The sequence below is a fragment of the Trichosurus vulpecula genome, chromosome 1 (genome assembly GCF_011100635.1).
Source record: "Trichosurus vulpecula isolate mTriVul1 chromosome 1, mTriVul1.pri, whole genome shotgun sequence".
Classification (NCBI taxonomy): Eukaryota; Metazoa; Chordata; class Mammalia; order Diprotodontia; family Phalangeridae; genus Trichosurus; species Trichosurus vulpecula.
Window position 1 is genome coordinate 64,780,404 of NC_050573.1, and position 20,058 is coordinate 64,800,461.

General features: G+C 40.8%; 1 protein-coding gene across 1 annotated transcript in view; it reads right to left on the reverse strand.

Annotated features, from left to right (window-relative positions):
- LOC118850379 (leukotriene-B4 omega-hydroxylase 3-like) overlaps window positions 1-20,058 on the reverse strand; it is a 50,511-nt gene that overhangs the window by 15,045 nt on the left and 15,408 nt on the right. Inside the window, exons 2-3 of the mRNA XM_036760151.1 lie at window positions 13,006-13,222; window positions 99-243 (exon numbers count right to left, since the gene is read on the reverse strand). Of these exons, the coding sequence (XP_036616046.1) occupies window positions 99-243; window positions 13,006-13,221 (361 nt within the window). The 5' untranslated portion in view covers window position 13,222. The remainder of the gene's footprint in view (window positions 1-98; window positions 244-13,005; window positions 13,223-20,058) is intronic.

Sequence of the window (20,058 nt, forward strand, 5' to 3'; positions counted from 1 at the left end):
TATGATCACACATGTGAGTAAGAGGGGTAATGAAAAATTGAGGGGACAGGCAGGGATAGATGTTGCCATGGTAACAATGACCCTTGGGGTTTACATACCTGAAGCTGAGGTGATAGGTCTGAGGTAGTCCGGGTGACAGATGAAAATAATTGAGTGGAAGGGTCCACCCCATAATAAAAAGACCTCCCTGAAAGTGCTGACAAACTTAATAACATTCTTTATGCCTTCCTCAGAGGGTGTGATCTGAAAATAAAACAACAGAAAGAGTCAGCAATTTCAAACAACCTTTAAGAAAATGCCAAAACTCTAGTGGTCAGGAAAAAGCCGAAGATTTCCCAAAGGGCTACAGATGTATGGACTTTTCTGAGGGCCACCTCCCTCATGCAAACAGCATGACAGGATGTATACATCATAGAAACAGTCCAAGCCTGGTACAGAGTTTCTCCCTCATGCAAACAGCATGACATAATGTATACATCATAGAAACAGTGCAAGCCTGGTACAGAGTTTCAGAATTTCAGGGACTCCAAAAGCCATCTAATCTAACACACAGCCAAACAAGAATCTACTGGACAACATACTCAACAAGTAGCTCTTGTGTTTCTCCTTGAAGACCTCCAGTTAGAGAGAAACTCCTACTTTCTCAAGAGAGTTCACCCCATTTTCAGACAGCCATTATTGATAGGAAGTTTTTCCTAACTTCAAGACTAAATAAGTCTCTCTATACTTTCCATCCATTACTCCAAGTTCTGCCCACTGTGATCAAGTGGGACAATTCTAATTTCTCTTCCATGGTTTCCTTCAAAAATTGAAGACAGTAACTCCTAGATTGAAAAAAGATCTTTGTATCCAATTCCTCAGATAAACATATGATATCCATGATATTTAAAGAACTGACACAAACATGTAGAACTAAGAGCCATTCCCCCAGTAAATAAGTGGTCAAAAAAGATACCAACAGTTTTTAGAAGAAATGAAGATAATCAACAAATATGTGAAAAGCTCTCCAAAATCACTAATAAGAGAAATGCAGGTTTAAAATTCTGGAGTTTCACTTATCAACATGGAAATGATGATACCAAAAGCATTCAATGCTGTGGGAAGACAGGAACAATAATATACTCTTGGCAGAATTGTGAATTGGTTCAATCAGTCTAAACATTTTATAATTATCTAAGAAAAGTCACTAAGAAGTCCATACTCTTTGACCTACTTATTCTGATTATAGACACAGGGACGGGGGGAGACAGAGAGAGACAGAAAGAGAGACAGAGAGACAGAGACAGAGACACAGAGACACAGAGAGGGAGAGAGAGAGAGAGAGAGAGGAGGGAGGAAGAAAGAAGGAAGGAAGGAAGAAACAAAGGAAGGAAGGAAGGAAGGAAGGAAGGAAGGAAGGAAGGAAGGAAGGAAGGAAGAAAGGAAGAAAAGAAGAAAAGTCCTATATGTGTGTGATCCTATTCCATATATAATGGAGGTTACCCAGAGCACGTGCAAAGATTCACTTTCTGCTTCTAACTGTCCACATGTGAGTGACTCAGTGCTGAAGAGAATTGACATTGGCCAGTGAGCCAGAAGAGCCAACAGAATAGTGGATCTTGAAAAGGACAATGACTCTGCCTCTCTTGATCTGTCTTCCTGTGACCCTTGAGCTGGCATTATGTAGCTCTGGAACTTCCTGTGAAGATTGTAGGTTGACTTGCATCTCACTCTTTCCTATCCCTTGACCACCATGGGACCACAGCTCATGGCAGCTAAAACACATGTCCTGCCTAGCCACCCTCAGTTGGAGGTCTCATTGGACATCACCCTGTTGGGGAAGGTGGAGACCTTGAGCAAGTGTGAGCCTGGACTTTGGAGCTGCCTCTTTTGTATTTGTGCTCTCATAGCCTTAGGAGAATAAGCATCAATACCTAAATGAATGTGCCCCACTCTATCCTAAGAAACTACCTGTGAGTTCCAGAGGTTCAGAAGTTCTGAGTCACTTGGTCAGAGTTGATTGGTGGCATGGGATGGGGTGGAGAGAAGGGAAAGGAAAGGGAAATCCCCAACAGGTACTCCAGTGTTTCTTGGGGGAGATCACTGTGAAGAGGATGAACCCGAATCACTGGCCTATGTAACTTTTGACTTTCTCTGTGTATTTCCCCATCATTAAGGGAAATAATATCCTTGAAACAGTCCAGACACTGGAGAGGAGAAGAGGAGTTGGAACTCTGTAGCCTGTAGTGTCCAAAAAGGTCCCACAAGGGCCAGAACTTAAGGGCAAGAATAGGTGGTGTCAATGGAATGGAGGAGTGGCCTTATCCTGATTACATGGGAATAAAGCTAAGATGCCCTTCCAAAACTAAGAACCCTCCCTTGGACCAAACACCAGCAAAACCCCAACATTCTGACAGGGAATGAGGAAAGTGACACCCCCAGTCCCTTGAAAAGACTTAGCAGCTGAGGAGGAAGCCACAGAGTTACATAATGAGTCCTGTTTCCATTTAACCTGAAGCTAAGGCTCCAAGGACCTCTAGAGGCATATGTGGCAGTTAACACCATCCCACCCAACTTGTGGCTGATGAGATGAACACTTAGCTTCTCTGAGAAGCCCCACTTTGGAGCTGAGAAAGAAGACACTCTAACATAACATCAAACCCCATCACCCAGGCTAGGTCAGGTTAAACCAAAACTTTCAGTAAACATTTACTAAGTACCTACTATGTGCCAGGCATTCTGCCAAGACTGGGGATACAAAGAAAGATAAAAGACAGTACCAGCTCTCAAGGAGCTCACAATCTAATGATGGAGACAGCATGCAAACAACAATGTGGAGATATGCTATATACAGGGTAAATAGGACATAATCAAGAGAGGAAAGGCACTAGAACCAAGAGGGATTGGGAAAGTCTTCCTGTAGAAGGTGGGATTTTAGCTGAGGCTTCAAAGACAGGGGCCTGCCAGCATCAGCAGGGATGCCAAGAAATAAAAAGTCTCTCAATGCTTTCTTCCTGCACTCACCATTCCATATTATATTTGAAACTCTCGAACACAACCAGAAGGGACTGATGCAAGTCTTGGGCAATTATCTTTTCAGAGATGCCTTTGAGGTTGTTTAAGAACAGTCTTTACTACTAGAGAACAGCGTGTATTAGAATGAGAGTCTCCAATAACAGAGGAGCTACCAGGTGGAGCCACAGCACACCAGATAAGTGAGGGGAAGGACAAACACACTATTCTAAGAATTATACCAGGAAAGACACAGAGAGGAAATTTTGCAAACAGCACAGTGACAACCTTCCTGATTCCTAGAGGCTTACTTAAGTCTCTATCTCTCTCTGCAAACAGCCATATTTCCTCAGGGTCCATAGTTGCAATCAGTTTAATTATTTGCAGGAAATAACAATTCTAGGTAGTACAACGGATAAGAGCCCTGGAGTGAGTTCAAATCCCATTTTAGACACTTACAACTATATGACCCCAGGAAAGTCACTTAATCTTTCTTGGACTTAGTTTCCTCCTCTGTAAAATGGAGATTATACCAGCACCTACTTCACAGGGCTGCTGTGAGGATCCAATGAGATAATATATGGACAGTAATTTGCATACCCTTAAAGTATTCTATAAATGTCAGCTTTTATTATTATTATTATTAATGAGAAAGTCAAGATTTCAAAAGATCATAGACTAGAATGTTGGGATGAATCTAATAATATATTTAATGGGAATAAATTCTATGATTTATGATCATGGATTTAGAGCTAGAAAGGACCTTAGGAGAAATAGGAAGGAAATAAGCAATTATTTGTTGTTGTTCACTTATTTCAGTTGTGTCCAACTCTTTGTCATCCCATTTGGGGTTTTCTTGGCAAAGATGCTAGAGTGGTTTGCTACTTCCTTCTCCAGTTCATTTTATAGAACTCAGTGGGAATATTTTTCCCATGCCAGGTGGATGACCATAGGTTGAATATATTGTGCAAAGAGTTCTTTTTGAGAAAATTGACAAATGTTGGAGGGGATATGGGAAAATTGGGACACTGATGCACTGTTGGTGCAGTTGTGAACTGATTCAACCATCCTGGAGAGCAATTTGGAACTATGTCCAAAGGGCCATAAAATGTGTATACTCTTTGACCCAGCAATGGCACTACTAAGTCTGTATCCCAGAGAGATTTTTTTAAAAAGAGGAAAAGGACCTATGTGTACAAAACTATATATAGCAACTCTTTTATGATGACTAAGAATTGGAAATTGAGGGGATGCTCATTATTTGGGGAATGGTTGAACAAGTTGGGGTATATGATTGTAATGGAATATTATTTTGCTATAAGAAATGATAAGCAGGATTACTTCAGAAAAACCTGAAAAGACTTAGATGAACTGATGCAAAGTGAAGGGAGCAGAATCAGAAGAATATGATACACAGCAAGAGCAACATTGTATGATGATCAACTGCAAATGGCTTAGCTCTTCTCAGCAATGCAGTCATCTAAGACAATTCCAAACACTAATGATGGAAAATGCTATCCACCTCCAGAGAAAGAATTGATAGAATCTGAATGCAGATCAAAGCATACTATTTTTCACTTTATTTTTCATGGAGTTTTTTTTGGTCTGTACTTTTATTCACAACATGATTGATACAGAAATATGTTTCGCACAATTGCACATGTATAACCTATATCAAATAGTTTATTGTCTCAGGGAGGGAGGGAATTTGGAACTCAAAATTTTTCTAAAAAGAATGTTAAAAATTGATTTTACATGCATTTGGAGAAAAATTTAAAGAAATTTTGAAAGAGTTCTTTTTCAGGTTTAAATGGGATTTGATGGCCCCAATGGTCCCCTCCAACTCTGAAATTCTGACATTTTTTAATTTTATGAAACATCTATGACATAGGGCAGGTGGGTGGCAAAGTGGACCCTGGAGGCAGGAGAATCATCTTCCTGAGGTCAAATCCGACCTCAGACACTAACTAGTTGTATGCCCCCAGGAAAGTCACTTAACTTTTTACCTCAGTTTCCTCATCTGTAAAATGAGCTGGAGAAGGAAATGGCCAAGAAAACTTCAAATGAGGTCAGGAAGAGTGGGACATGACTGAAATGACTGAACAACAGCCACCTATGACATCTACACACCATGCTATGCACTAGAGATGTAAAACCAAAACAGAAACAGTCCCTGTCCTCAAGGAGCATCCAGACTGTTAAGACATATATAGAAATAAAGGAAGACAACATAATTTAAGGAGGAAGAATGTACTAACGGCAGAAAAAGCTTCCCCTAGAAAGTGGCCTGTGAGTAGAGCCCTGAAGGACATTAAGGATAGTTAAAAGGGAGACAGACAGTACAAAAGCAGGAATTGGGAGTCCAAGGTCTGCAATAATTAAGCAAGTTTAGCTGAAACATAGAATGAGTGAAGGAGAGTGAGATGAAATCAGTCTAGTGCCAGGGATTGGGGGTTTGGGTTTTTTTTTTTTTGCAGGGGAGATAGGTGTTAAGGCTGGTCCTGTGAATCTGTGATTGAATTCAAGCTGGAAGCTCTAAGACAGGAATCTCCTCCTGCCAATGCAAATCACCAGTTTCTGGTCTGGAATGCCTGGCATGCTGAGAGGTAAAGAGACTGTGAGCTGGTGAGAACTGGTTTAAGTGGTACCTGTCCCCAGCCCCTAGGACTCATGAAGGCTAAATCTATCTGACCGTCCCCAGATCCCTGGCCACTTGCTTGCTATGGCATGGTGAGAGTTAAGGTTCCTGGGTCCCCGCTCTCATTTCTCATAGCCTATTAGACTAAGCAAATACCCAGATTTCTCTGGCCCACAGCCCCACTGCCTTTCCCTCTTGGATTGGGAAAATTGGGGAAGGGGAGGTGAGAAGAGTGGACCAGCTTTTTGCTTGTCTTAAAGCTATAGACAATTGAAGGTGCCCCCAGATTGCCCATCCCAGGGGAGCAGTGTCTCTGCCCCTTTGCCCTGCAGAAGGGGAGGTCTTGCCAGAATTACATAGCCAGTATGGGTCAAAGCTGAGTCTTGAACACAGGTCTTTGTGATTTTGAATCCTTCTCTCTACTACACCACACTGTCTCTCAGATTATGAAGCTCTTTTACATGTTAAATGAGAATTTACCTTCTATTCTAGGAGCAATGAGGAATAAGAGGCCCACACAGGTCAAACCATATCACTCCCCTACTCAATAACTTCTAGTAGCGCCCTATTACCTCTGTTTGGATTATAAAGCTCTTTGCAACCAGGCCCCAACTTACATTTCCAGCAAATTGCACTTTACTCCTTGCCACATGCTATATAAATGAATCAAAGTAGCCTTTTTTATTGTACTTCAAACATCTCCTACCTCCATGCCTTTGCACTGGCTGTCCCTCATGCCTGATACACTCCCTCCTCATCTCTCCTTCTTAGAATCCTTGGCTTCCTTCAAAGCTAGTGTCACCTTCTGCATGAAGCTTCTCCTGATTCTTCCATATCCCCAGCTGTCACTGCCTCTACTCCAAAAATACTACCATATTCATTTTCTTTGTGTATAAATATATACATATATATGGTTTGCATATGTCTTATATATGTATATGTTATTTCATCTGAGCCACATAGGTGGCAGAGAAGATAGAAGCACTGAGCCTGGAGTCAGGAGGACCTAAGTTAAAAGCCTGCCTCAGACACTTACTGCCTATGTAAACTTGGGTAAGTCACTTAGCCTCTTTTTGCTTCAATTGTATGATGGGATTAGGATTAGCACCTACCTCCTCTGGTTATCATGAGGATCAAATGAGATACTATTTGTAAAGTACTTAGCACAGTGTCTGGCATCTAATAGCAACTATATAAATACTTATTATTATTATTATTTGTTAGTATGTAGGTTCTTTGAGGGCAGCAAATATTTTTTTTTGCATCCCCAGCCTAGTGACTTAAGCAAGCACTTTAATGTTTTTCATTAATTAATTAATTGATTGAGAGAAAAGGCAGAGCCCAGAAGGAAGGCAACAAAAGATGTAAAGAGAGGAGGGGAAAAAGCAGGAAATAGGGGTAGGAAGCTCAGGGAAGTAGCTGGAGGGCCAGAACACTCAAATGAGTGAACCAATAGGAGACCACCTCCATAACCTGTCTTACCACACCCTTGTAATGACCTAACCTATTTATAATTTGATCCTATGGAATCATAGACTTTTGGACTCAGGACATGAGAACTGGAAGGGATCCAGAATGTCACTGCTAGAAGAAAGCTTAGAATGGCCAACACAGACATTGAAAAGTGAAAGGACCTTAGAACATGGAATATCAGAAACTGGCCAGACTTTAGTCAATCAGTCAAATATTTGATAAGTGCCTTAATCACCTTTAATATGTGCTAAGCACTTGGTGATACAAATATCTTAGGACATAAATAGAAATGAAATCCAAACTAGAAGGAGCTTAGACCAGAGAACAATGGAGCTGAAAGGGTACTAACCTACAAGAGAAAGATGTCTGCCATTAATTGGCAATCACAGGGGTGGGGAAGTGAGGGGCTGGACAGGGTGAAATCCTGAAGATCAGGTCAGAGCAAGAGTTAGGGCTCCTCAGATTGCCAGGATTCAGGGGAGTTATGCAGAAGTGGGACAGCTGACAACAGTAGAGATTCCAAGTCAGGGAGGTTGGTCTGCAGCCCAGAAGGACCCATTACCAGGAGCAACTACAGACTGACGATTATATGACACAAGCTACTTTCCCAAGCCTTCAGCCCCATGTGATGGCAGCATGCACTCCCTGGCCGTAACCTGTTCAGATTCAGATGTCATGGGTTGGGTCACAGTGCCCCCTGCTGGCTTAACTACCCAAATTCCTAGTCTTCTTTTGGCTTAAAGGAAGGATGGGGAGAGATTATTGTTATTGTTGTGGTTATTTTACTGTTGTTATTAACTGGCTTATGGAGGTTGTGACTTGCCCAGGTTGAAACAACCAGTATATCTCAATACCTGAGACAAAAGGAGAGCTGCAACCAGCTGGGAGATCCATCAGGGGCAGGAAGGGAAGGCTTACCCTGTTTTCTCAAGCTTGAAAGTAGGAACAGGGGGATGGGAGGAAGCAACGAGTGGAGAGAGCTTCTTATCAGGCTATGATAGACAAAAGGAAAGTGGAAACATGCTCATTTTAGCAAACAGCTGTTAAGAATATTTCCATTAGTTACTTTTGTATTCCAAACGATCACTTTCTATACCAATTAAATGCTTTTGCTGATGCCATGCTGTGGTTTGCCTTGGTTCCTGTTAGCACAATACTAATTAAATATCTAGACTGGAATGGGGCTGGGGCCACACAGAGTTCACTTACCAGAAAATCCTCAAATAATCAAATGATTTGGTGATTTCATCAATTCGAGTGTTCCTTCTAATTGAGTAAATCACAATTAATGCATACCTGTTCATTCTGTGCCACTCCCTGTCAGTGTCCTCCCCTGAGTTTGCCCCAAGGGTCTACCCAACATGTTGGGAGCCTTCCTTGCTCTCTCCTACCATTGAAGAGATACCAGAGGAACACACAAGCAATCTATGTCTTACTCTTTCCAAATGACTATCTCATCTTTTTTCTATCATAAACTTTTTTAACAGTATCATTTTCTCCAGATCTCCTTTGTAATATTTTGTAGCCTACTCATACCCATTGTGTGCTTCTCTATTGCCCTCAGAATGATACTAACTTTTAATTCTTAGAAACTATAGCCACATAACACTCATAACATTCATATTAAAAGATGGATCTTTGTTTCTGGGAATTTAGAGTCATTGAGCAAAGTTTCCAATTTCCCAAAGGGAATTCAACCTCTCTCATCTTGCTCCTTAATTCTGTATCTAAATCATTCTCTATCTGCAGTGTCTCTCAAAGAAATAGTTATAGATTAGATAGATATAAATATATGTATGTATATATTTATACATACATGTACATATATATATGCATACATATAAGCTCATTAGATTGTCTACCTAACTGCATGTTATAATCTGGACAGCAGGCATTCTTCATCCTTTTTTTTTTATCCTACATGAATGGTTGGGCCAAATCTTTTAGAGTGGTTATGGATCTCTTCCAGGAGAAGTACAATGTTTCAGTGCTTGATGAAACCAGCATGATGATATCTGCAAATATTAGCACCTTTAGGAGATCACTCTTTAACTTGCACTCCATACCAGATCACCATGACTATGAAATTTTGCAATCACATGTCTCATTTACAATAATTTCACACAGAAATATGATTTATGGAAACCAATAGTGATAAAAGGAGAACAAAGAGCATAAAGATCAACTTAGAACCCAAACACTGGTCTTACATGCAAGGTTGAAAGACAAGGGAGCCATTGGTAACAGAGGTTTAGAATATTAACTTGTCTATAAAATTTTACTGCATAGGGTGGTAGAAGTTTATGAATAGTCTCACATCATAAAACAGAGAGAAATAATAGAGGTCAAATGAATTTAAAGAAATTTGATGAGAAGCCCAACTAAGCAAAGTCATTCCAAAGCATTTAAAGGTAAAACTGGAAAAAAAAAAAAGATAACAGGCAAAAAAAATGTGGAAAAGATTTGGAAGGATTTTCATTAAAAAATTTTAAGAAAAAAACTCTATTCACCATGAAGATCAGAACCACCATATTTGGACTCTAACATAGCAGATCTAAATATGTTTATAGAAGAGACAGAAATAGCACTATAAAAAAGATGATAAAAGCAGCAGGGCTATCAGAAAAAGATAATGAGACAGGTAGGTGATGGAGTGGATAGAGTTCTGGAATTGGAGTCAAGAAGACCTGAATTCAAACCCAGCTTCAAACACTGAGTAGCTATGTAACCCTGGGCAAATCACCTAACCTCTGTTTGCCTTAATTTCCTCATCTATAAAATAGGGGTGATAGGGACAGCTAGGTGGCACAGTTAGTAGAGCACCAACCCTGGAGTCAGGAGGACCTGAGTTCAAATCTGGCCACAGACACTTGACATACTAGCTGTGTGACCTTGGGCAAGTCACTTAACCCCAATTGCCCTGCCTTTCCCCCTCTAAAAAAATAGGGATGATAATAGCTCCTACCTCTCCAAGTTCTTGTGAGGATCAAAAGAGATAAAATATGTAAAATGCTTTACAAATCTTAAAATGTTGCATAAATGATAATTACTATTATTATTGTCACACACACACACACACACACACACACACACATGCACACACACACACAAACATGAACCTAGATCTTTTCGGGGCTAGTGTTGGCTCATCTACTGGCAGTATCTGAATAGAACATGAAAACAAAGGCAGGTAACAGAGAATAAATAAAAAGGAATGCTACAGTCTGTAAGAGTAGTATCAGGAACAAAAGTTCAGAATGAGCTGAGAATCTAGCTGGTAGTAAATGCTAAAAACAACGTAAGAGTTGTTGTAGCTATCTTGGGAAGAAAGGGAAGACCAAAGTAGAAATAGCTAGTAGTAATACTAGTAGTGGTCATAATAGTAGTAGTAGTAGTGGTAGTGGTAGTACTAGTAGTAGTAGTAGTGGTAGTAGTAGTAGTACTTGTTGTTGTTGGTGTAAGCATTTATATAGTGCCAACTATGTTCCAGGCACTGTGCTAAGTACTATTACAAATATTAGCTAATTTGATCCTCACAACAACCCTGGGAAGTAGATAATATTATTATCCCCATTTTAAAGTTGAGGAAACTGAGGCGAACAGAGGTTAAATGACTTGCCCAAGGTTACATAGCTAATAAAGATACGAGAAAGGATTTGAAACCAAGTCATCCTGAGGTCAGGCCCAGCCCGCTAGCCACTCCATGGCTGGGACAGGATAGGACTGTTGCTTAGTGATAATAGTAACAAGGAATAATGATAACTGATGACAGTGAGAAGGCCTAATTACTCAACTTCCTTTTGTGTCTGTTTTTTCTTCCAAGAAGAATGAACATTAGACTAGAAAAGACAGAAGAAAATAGCTAGTGGGAAGACTTGGTGATAAGTAGGGATGAGTAGGGAAACACTAGAATACCTAACCCTAGGTCATTGCCTAGCAAGATCAGATGAGCTACACCTCCCTGGCTTGAAAGAACTAGAAGTGATTGCTAAACCATTGTTGTGAAGATCATAGAGGTGGGAGAAGTGTCACATGACTGAAGAAAAAAATTATAACCATAATAATGCCAACAATAACAATAGATAATATTTATAAACTGAGATTTGTGAAATAATTTACATATTTTATCTAATTTGTTGCTCACAACAACCATTTGAAGTAGGTGCTATCATTCCCCTTTTGCATATAGGAAACCAAGGGTGAGAGAGTTTCAATTGCTTGTCCAGCATCACAGAAAGTAAATCAGGAGACAGGATTCAGGTCATCCTGACCTCAAGTCCAGTGCTCTATCCACTGTGACAGGAAGGAGGATACAGTCTCCCAAATCTAGGCCAGTAAGATTGTTTTTGGTTCCTAACAAAATTCTAAAACATGGTAATCAATGGAGCTTACAGTGATCTTCAACAACACTAAGAGGAGTATATCATCAAAGAACAAGGAAGATAGTCTGACTGTCCCTCCTCCAAGTCAGACTACATCTGGAGTACTGAGTTGAGTTTGGGACACCATGTTTTATAATGGATAATCAATGGAGCTTACAGTGATCACAGGCAACACTAAGGGGAGTATATCATCAAAGAACAAGGAAGATCTGACTGTCCTTGGTCCAAGTCAGGCTACATCTGGAGTACTGAGTTCTGTTTGGGGTGCCACATTTTAGAAAAGACATTGACCATCTAGAGAATGTACAGAGAAAGGGTCCAGTATGGTTAAGAGACTGTACACCATGCCATAGGGGAATCAGCTGAAGGAACTTGGAATGCCTAGTCTGGAGCAGAAAAGACTCAGGAAAAACGGGAGCCATCTGGATAGCTGGAACAAAAAGCGAACTTGTTCTGCCTGCCTCCTGGAGAACAAAACTAGGAGCAATCAAAGGAAGCTGCAGAGAGACTAATTAAGGGCTGATGTACAGAATGTCTTCCTAACCATTAGAGCCATCAATGAGTGAAAAGGGCCTCTTCAGGAAGTAGTGAGTTCACTGTCACTAGGAGTCTTCCACTGAAGTTTAGATGACCATTTGTTGAGAATAGAGTGGGTTCTCACTCTGGTTAGATACCCTCTGTGGTCCACTCCGACTCTGAAATTCTCTGATTCTCCAATAGGCATTGGTTCAGATCAGACAGAAATTTTCAACTTGAACTATATCAAAGTCCAACAACACAGTAGGTACATGTGAGGTGCCAAGGGTCCAAGAAGGAGGAAGAGGAAGTAAGGAGAGAAAAGAGCTCAAGTGATGAAAGAAAGGGGAGGACTCCTATCTGCCCATGGAAGGCTCAGCCACACTGTAAAAGGCCTGCTGTCTTGGGCACAGGGGATCAACTGGGCAGGGAGATGGAGGCTATGTCTTGGGCAGGGACCCAAACAAAGGGGTGCCTAAGGTGGAGGAGACAGGCTAGAGAACTTCAAACAGTTTTTGAGGAACCTATGCCCCTGATAACGACTAAGTCAAACTCCTCTTCATCCTGTGATGGCTCCCAGAATCTACCTGGGCTTTTTGCCTTCTTCTTATCTCCTCATCCCAGTGAAAAAGCAAAACCATTCTCCATCCCCTCTTGGAGGTTATTGATGAAGAATAACTCCAGGGAGTAACTAGAGGGAGACTCTTGGTATATTAGCACCACCAAGGACATCTAAGAAACTGAGCCCTCAATTCACCATTCCCCAGAGAAGTCTGCTCAACTCCTCAGGCTCTCGGTTCCCCATTCTAGGCTCAAATGTTCAGTTCCTGTCATCCCCTCAGGCTCTTTGCCCTTTAGTGCCCTCAAGTGCTGTGTGCCCCCAGTCCTCCCAGCCCTTCTTCCCACTGAGAAGCTCAGACCCTCTACCCACTGAAGCCTACAGCCTTTCTATCCTCTGAGCCCCCCACCCCTACCCTAGCCCTTAACCCAGACATCCCCATTCACCAGTCCTGCATGGCCCTTAAACCAGCTCCGTAAGGGGGGTTCAGGGAAGCATCGAAGCTTGCGGGTCTTGATATAGAATTGGTGGAGAAAGATCAGGACGTTTCCCAGGATCCAGATGCTAAGTGTCAGGAAGATCAGGACCAAGGCTGAAGAAACTCTCAATTCCAGTCTTGGCAGGCCCAGCTGGTGAGACAGCCACTCAAAACTGGGCAGCATCCTATAGTGGGAGAAGTGGGAGGCAAAAGTGAAGCAAACAGTAGGAAAGGACTGTCTCGAGTCCCTAGGAGCACTGTCAGAAGAATGTGCCCCTAATTTCAGGTTCCTATCAGTCTCTTCCAGGCTCCCTTCTTAGGCTTGGGACTCAGAGTCCTTTGTGAGCAGCTATAACAGTGGGGCTGGTTCATGTTACCTCCCTATACTTCCCTCTCTCAAGGTTGGGCCTCTTCCTGGCCTAATTCCTAGTCCCAGAATCTCAAGTTTCTAAAGGGAAAAAAGAGGTGTATCTCTCCCTGAACAAGGAATCTTTCACCATTCCCTTTGCTAGCTAAGTAGCTAGTTAGATGATGAAGTCCCCTAATAATTGTTCAAGCTAGAAGAACTGATGATTAAATGTATGTACTCAAGGGATGGACCATCCCTCCACTTCTCTCTTCCTTTCTTTCAGGGGAACTAGTGGGCTGTTTTCAAGCACAGTACTTGTCACATAGTAAATACTTAGTAAATGCTTGTTGACTGACTGATTAGAGAGTGATTTCTCTTATGTTCCCTCCAGCTTCCATGTGACTGCAAAAAAATATGTCCTACCTAGCCAAGTTTGCAAGATCCTTAACTGTCTTTCTCCTTCTTATGTCTTTTCTTTCTTTATCTTAAGTGAACAAAAATCCAAGACAGAGGGAAAGGAAGGAAGAAAAAGAAAAATGTACTAAATATATGTTTGTCTGTTGATTGGTTGGTTGGTAGTGATGGGAATGGGATATGAACCCCTAAAAGGAAAAGACCATATTTTTGGGATCTGGAGCCCAAAAAGGAAAAGCCCATGGATTTTCCCACAGGGCCTAGTCCCTGATGTTCACCTGAGGCATCACCAATCCCAGTAATCCTTTCAACTGTCCTTTCATTGTGACCCAATGCCCAAACCTCCATTTCTCTGTAACCTCTAACTGAGCTCAGCCCTTCATTCTCTGGATCACCCCAGGCACTTCCCACCCTTCATTCCATCTAGACCCCTTCTCTGTAACCTCCCAGTCACCCCAGACTACTTGTCCACTACCATCCAAATCTTCTCACAGATCTTTTCCCTATAAAAAAGGTCAATCTCATCTACGAAATTGGTCAGATTCTTAAAATGTGACCAATAACACAGACTCACTAAGATCTCACCCACCCCAACAGATGCTTTAATAAACCTTTTCTCCGACTGAAAGAAGGTTTGAGTGGAATTTTTTGAGGCAGGACCCATGCCTTTTGCACCTGAATTTTAGGGTTCCCATCACCCCTAGACCGAAACAGATAGAACACACGTAACAAGCAGGCATGCAACCTTTGTATGAAGACCTCCAATGATAGGAAATGCACTACCTTCCTAGGAAGCCCATTCTGCTCATCACAAAAAATTTTAGTCTATCTCTTTGCCACTCCCATCTATTAATTACTCTTGGCCCTGCCTGGAGTCAAATAGAATGAAGCTAATCCCTGTGCCACAGGCAGCCTCCAGATGCTAGGAGCCAGCTATCAGGTGCCCCAGAGTCATTTCTTCTCCAGGTTGTACGGTCTTTGTTCCTTCAAACAATCCTCATGTGGCATGAACTTGAGGCCTTTCACCATCCTGGCAACCCTCCTTTGGTGCTTATCAAGGTCCATCATAAAAGATGGAGAGCAGAACTGGATACAAATACTTCTTGTTTGGACTGAAAAGGGCAAAACACAATGGCACTATCCCTTCCCTAGTCCTGAACACTAATCTGCCTCTCTTATTCAGCCTAAGCCTTCATTATTAGCCTTTTTTGGTTGGCAGATAACATTATTGTTTTGTATTAAGTTTACAGACAAAAGGATATTTTCCCAGCAATTGATAGTGCCTCAGAAATTCCTGTTTTGGAGGTAGGGAGGAGAGAGGGACTATCAGGAGTAAGGTAACCAGAATTTCTGGTTTTCCAAAGGTTCTTCCCAGAACCACTGAATTCCCCTCCCCATATACCCCCTTCCCTCTGAACTAGAAAGCTTCACCACCTCAGCTTTGGATGTTTCAATTCCCTGCCTAGAGAGGCCTAACAAGTAAAGTGAGTGAGGATTAGGAGAGAGAAGGGAAAAAGTATAGGGTTTGGGACTTAGAGACTTAGAGGCTTAGGAATGGGGATGGGAATGGGGTAAAATGAGTTTTCTCTAGTGTTATGGGTAAGGGGCTAGGCAGAGAGAGGGATGGGTTGTATTCTTGAAAATCTGACCCTGGTGTGGTCCAAGTTGGTACAGGGTAGAAACAGCTCAAAATTGGCACTTGAAATGAAGGGACAAGTGATACAGGATCAGGTTGTTGGAAACAAATGGAAATGATGGAAGGAGTTTTGTTTCCACAGGATAGTGATAGCAGATTGCAAGCCAGAGGGGACTGGTTCTAATCAGAGCTGTGATTCAGCAAAAATAGCCTTCTGATCAGGTGAAAGGTTAGAAGCTTGTATGCATGTTTCATGAGCTGTTTGAGGGGGACATGACATGGGCAGTTCAGGAGGTTGCATCTGGCCAGGCAAGAGATTTGAAATGGGAGCCAAAAAAAGGACTAGCACTTGTCTGAGTCCTTGTACTCTCCTGTACTCCATTCAGGGGATGTGCCCATTTATTCAGAAAGAATAAATGTAAAATATAATTAAAATCCTCCTGCCTTTCCAATGAGTATTGTTTATTCTTAGACTAAGTATTCTAACAATTGGGGGCTTGTCCAGGATTAATATGGCATCAGAAAAAGGAAAAATTCACTGTGGAAAAAGGGAGGTGCCCCCACTGGTTTCCCCAGTAGGCCCGAATATCCTCAGGTTGGAGTTTCCTTTCTTCAGACTGCTAATTTTCAGGGACTATTTTTCTGGAATCCTTGGGAAGCCAGGAACATGAATAAAGAGAAAAAGTGAAACTAAATGACCAGAGACAGTGTAAGTAAGGTTCCTGAGCAACAGCAGGAATAATTCAGGATCTAAGTACTGCTTTGTCATGTTTGGGATTCTAGGTTGAGAAGAACCTGGGGAGGATGAAAGGAATCCTCCAAGCATTCTTCCACATAGCCTGTTAGGAAAAATGTTGGCTAACTGAGAAAACAGTGGGTTAAGCCAGGAAAAACATCTGGAAATTTTGGGGTGGAAAAATTCTCTCTCTCTCTCTCTCTCTCTCTCTCTCTCTCTCTCTCTCACACACACATTCTCTATCTCTCCATTCTAACTCCAAAAAGATTTGAATATGGAGAGAGACAAAAAAGAAAGTAGAGAGACTTCCCTGCAGATCAGGGAGAGGTAGATTGATTTGCATTTAAAACCAGTCACTGAACTGGGCATAAACCAATATCTTACACCATATACCAAAATAAAGTCAAAATGGGTTCATGATTTAGGAATAAAGGCTGATACTATAAGCAATTTGGGAGAGCAAGGAATAGTTTACCTGTCAGATTTATGGAGAAGGGAAGAATTCATGACCAAAAAAGAGATAGAGAGCAGTACGAAATGCAAAATGGTTAAATTTGATTATGTTAAATTGAAAGTTTTTGTACAAACAAAGCCAATGCAACAAAGATTAGGAGGGAAGTAGAAAATTGGGAAAGAATCTTTACAACCAGTGCCTCTGATAAAGGCCTCATATCTAAAATATACAGGAAACTGAGTCAAATTTATAGGAATACAACTCATTCTCCAATTGAGAAATGGTCAAAGGATATGAATAGGCAGTTTTCAGAGGAAGGAATTAAAGATATCTATAGTCATAGGAAAAAAATACTCTAAATCACTATTTAGAGTCAAAACAACTCTTAGGTATCACATCTCTCCTATCAGATTGGCTAACATGACAAAACAGGAAAATGACAAATGCTGGAGAGGATGTAGGAAAATTGGAGCATTGTTACATTGTTGGTGGAGTTGTAAACTGATCCAGCCATTCTGGAGAGAAATTTGGAACTATGCCCAAAGGCCTATAAAAATGTGCACATTTTGACCTTTGACCCAGCAATACCACTTCTAGAGCTCTATCCCAAAGAGATCACACAAGTGGGAAATGGACCAGTATGTACAACAATATTTATAGCAGCTCTTTTTGTGGCGGCAAAGAATTGGAAATCAAGGGAATGTCCATCAATTGGGGAATGGCTAAACAACTTGTGGCATATGAATGTAATGGAAAACTATTGTTCTGTAAGAAATGAGGAGCAAACAGACTTCATTATAACCTGGAAAGCCTTATGTGAACTGATGCTGAGTGAGGGGAGCCCGAATGAGGAGAACATTATACACGATTACAGACACATGGTACCTGTGATGACTAACTTTGATAGATTGGCTCTTTTCGTCAATGCAAGGTTCAAAGACAGCTCCAAGACTCATGATGGAAAAAGCTATATACATTCAGTGAAAGAATTATGGAGACCGAATGCAGATTGAGGCAAACTATTTGCTCTCTTTTTTTTTTCCTTCTTTTTTGGTTTCATTTCTTCTTTCTCATGATTCATTCTATTGGTTATAATTCTTCTTTACAACTTGACTATAAGTCAATAAGTAAATAAGTTTAATGCAAAGGTATATGTAGAACCTATATAGCATTACATGCCATATTGGGCAGGGAAGGAGGAGGAGAGGAAGGGAGAGAAAATTTGGAACTCAAAAACTTGTGGAACTGAGTGTTGTAAACTAAAAAGTAAATTAAAAAAAACGTTCACTGCCTCACATAAAGAAGAAGGTTTGTGTGGGAGTACACATCTGAGAGGTGATTTGGAGATGAGAAGCATGTAATGTTTCACTTTTAATTTAATGTTTAAGATAGGTTTAAAATTGAATTCTAAATTGGTTTCTAAATTGGTGTACACTGTCTTGTCAAATGTTTTGTGTAATGTCTTGTCTGTGTGTTTGAAAAATATTTTATGTTTTATAATGGGAAGTGTGAAATGAAGTGAGTGAAACTTTTGGGAAATTTTTGATCCTGGGAGCAGCTCTCCTGAGGTTAAAAGTGGAGTTAATTGGCAAAATAAAAGCTCTCTGACAGGCTGCAGGAGAAAGAAAACTGAAGTTGGGAGAAGGAAATTTGGCTTTTGCGACTGGGTAAATTGTTAGGCATTTAACTCTGTCTAGTTTTTTTAAAACAGTGCAGAAAAGGATGACAGAATTGAATTGAACTGAGTAGGTGTAATTCTTTTCCCTTATTTGAAATATAGAGGATTTCGGTGGGGTGGAAGAGCTGCTAGTTCAGGTGTCTCTCAGGTCCACGCATTCTTAGCCACTCACTCCCCCACCCTACTTTAGGAGACTTGGGTATGTTAATCAGGGCCTGATCCTAAAAACTTGTGGCCTGATTGGAAAATAAGGCTGATTAGTCAGTGATGAAAGGTTTTATTGACTAGTTTAAAAATATTTATTCGTACAATTATTAAGCTTTGCCTCTGTAAGGTATGATTGAATTTTGTTTCCACAGAGATTATATGAAAATATGATTTGAAGCCATACTAGTGGCTAATGGTAGGAAATAAAACTGCCTTCAAAGGTAGTTGAGGAAGTTGGCTGTCTAAAAATCAGCATATCTAAAGGGCAGACTCCTTTCTTTGCTCTAAGAAGGCCTCTTCCTGTATCTCAAAATGGCTGCCATGGCAGATGCTATTCACAAAGGGATGAGACCTTTGTTATGTTATGCCCTGCCCTCCCCTCTCCAGTTTCTCCATCTTACCCCAGCTCACCCTACTGTTTTTACTCCCATCTCCACAGACCCAACTGTTTGTACTCCCATCTCCACGGACCCCATTGTTTGTGTTCCCTTCTCCACGGAAATAATTCTGCTTCAGCTTGTCCCACTGTTTGTGTCCCCATCTCCACGGAAATCTAATTGTGTTCTTTCCCTTTAAGTACCCTTTCTCTTCCCTTACTCGCTGCTGTTCGATTTGAGTTGCGCGCTTCACTAAATCCACATCTAAATTTATATCCGGGTCTCGCTCGCTTTTTTTTGGCGCAACAGTTATCGATAATCCTGGGCTCATCTTCAAATTCACACCTGTCTGACTTCTCTTTGGCAATTTGGAGGGATCCTTTCTCATGCTATCTGAGGCAGACAAACAGAGGAGAAACTAAAAATATTTTGGCTTGGTGTAAAGAATAAGTATATGAAGATGAAAGGGGAGGGGGGAATTGAAATGTGGAAATGAGAAGATGTAATGAAGGTGTAGGGTTTGGTGAATGAGAGTCAGGACCCAATGAGGGTCAGGATGCTAACTTTGAATCTGGAGGAATTATAAAAGAATTTTTAACAGGGCTTGCCAGCTAAGAGTCCAAGTCACCTCAACAAATAATGATATGAAATAAAAACCTTTTTTTTTTTCTAAATTCACTCATGGCCAGGTAAAATTTTTGGTATTCCTAATACCTGGGCCAGAGGCAATAGTTAGCTCAGAAGAAGAGCTCTTCGGTGCTGGGAATATACATCTAAACAAAACATATTTAAGGGAATATATAAATACCACAATGTAATTAAAATGTTTACATATTGTTATTTGGTGATTACTGGCCATACCTGATGGATTTGAGGTGGTTTTTAAAATACCAAAAGTAATAGGGTCAGTAATTTCTATATGTGATAATCTGGAAATATGATTGATGTCATCTTATTTCTAAATTGTATTTTTTTAAAGTTCTGTTAGATTGTAAAATTGGAGAGACCATTGCTAGGTAGAAACGGTATTAAAGCAAATTTAATCTGGTTTTTGTTATATATGAATTTTTCTTTTGAAAGGGTGTGATATAATGTAATAGTTTGAAACTGTTATATCAGTTTATTATAAACAAGTGATAGTATTATAGCAGACTTCTGAAAACATATATG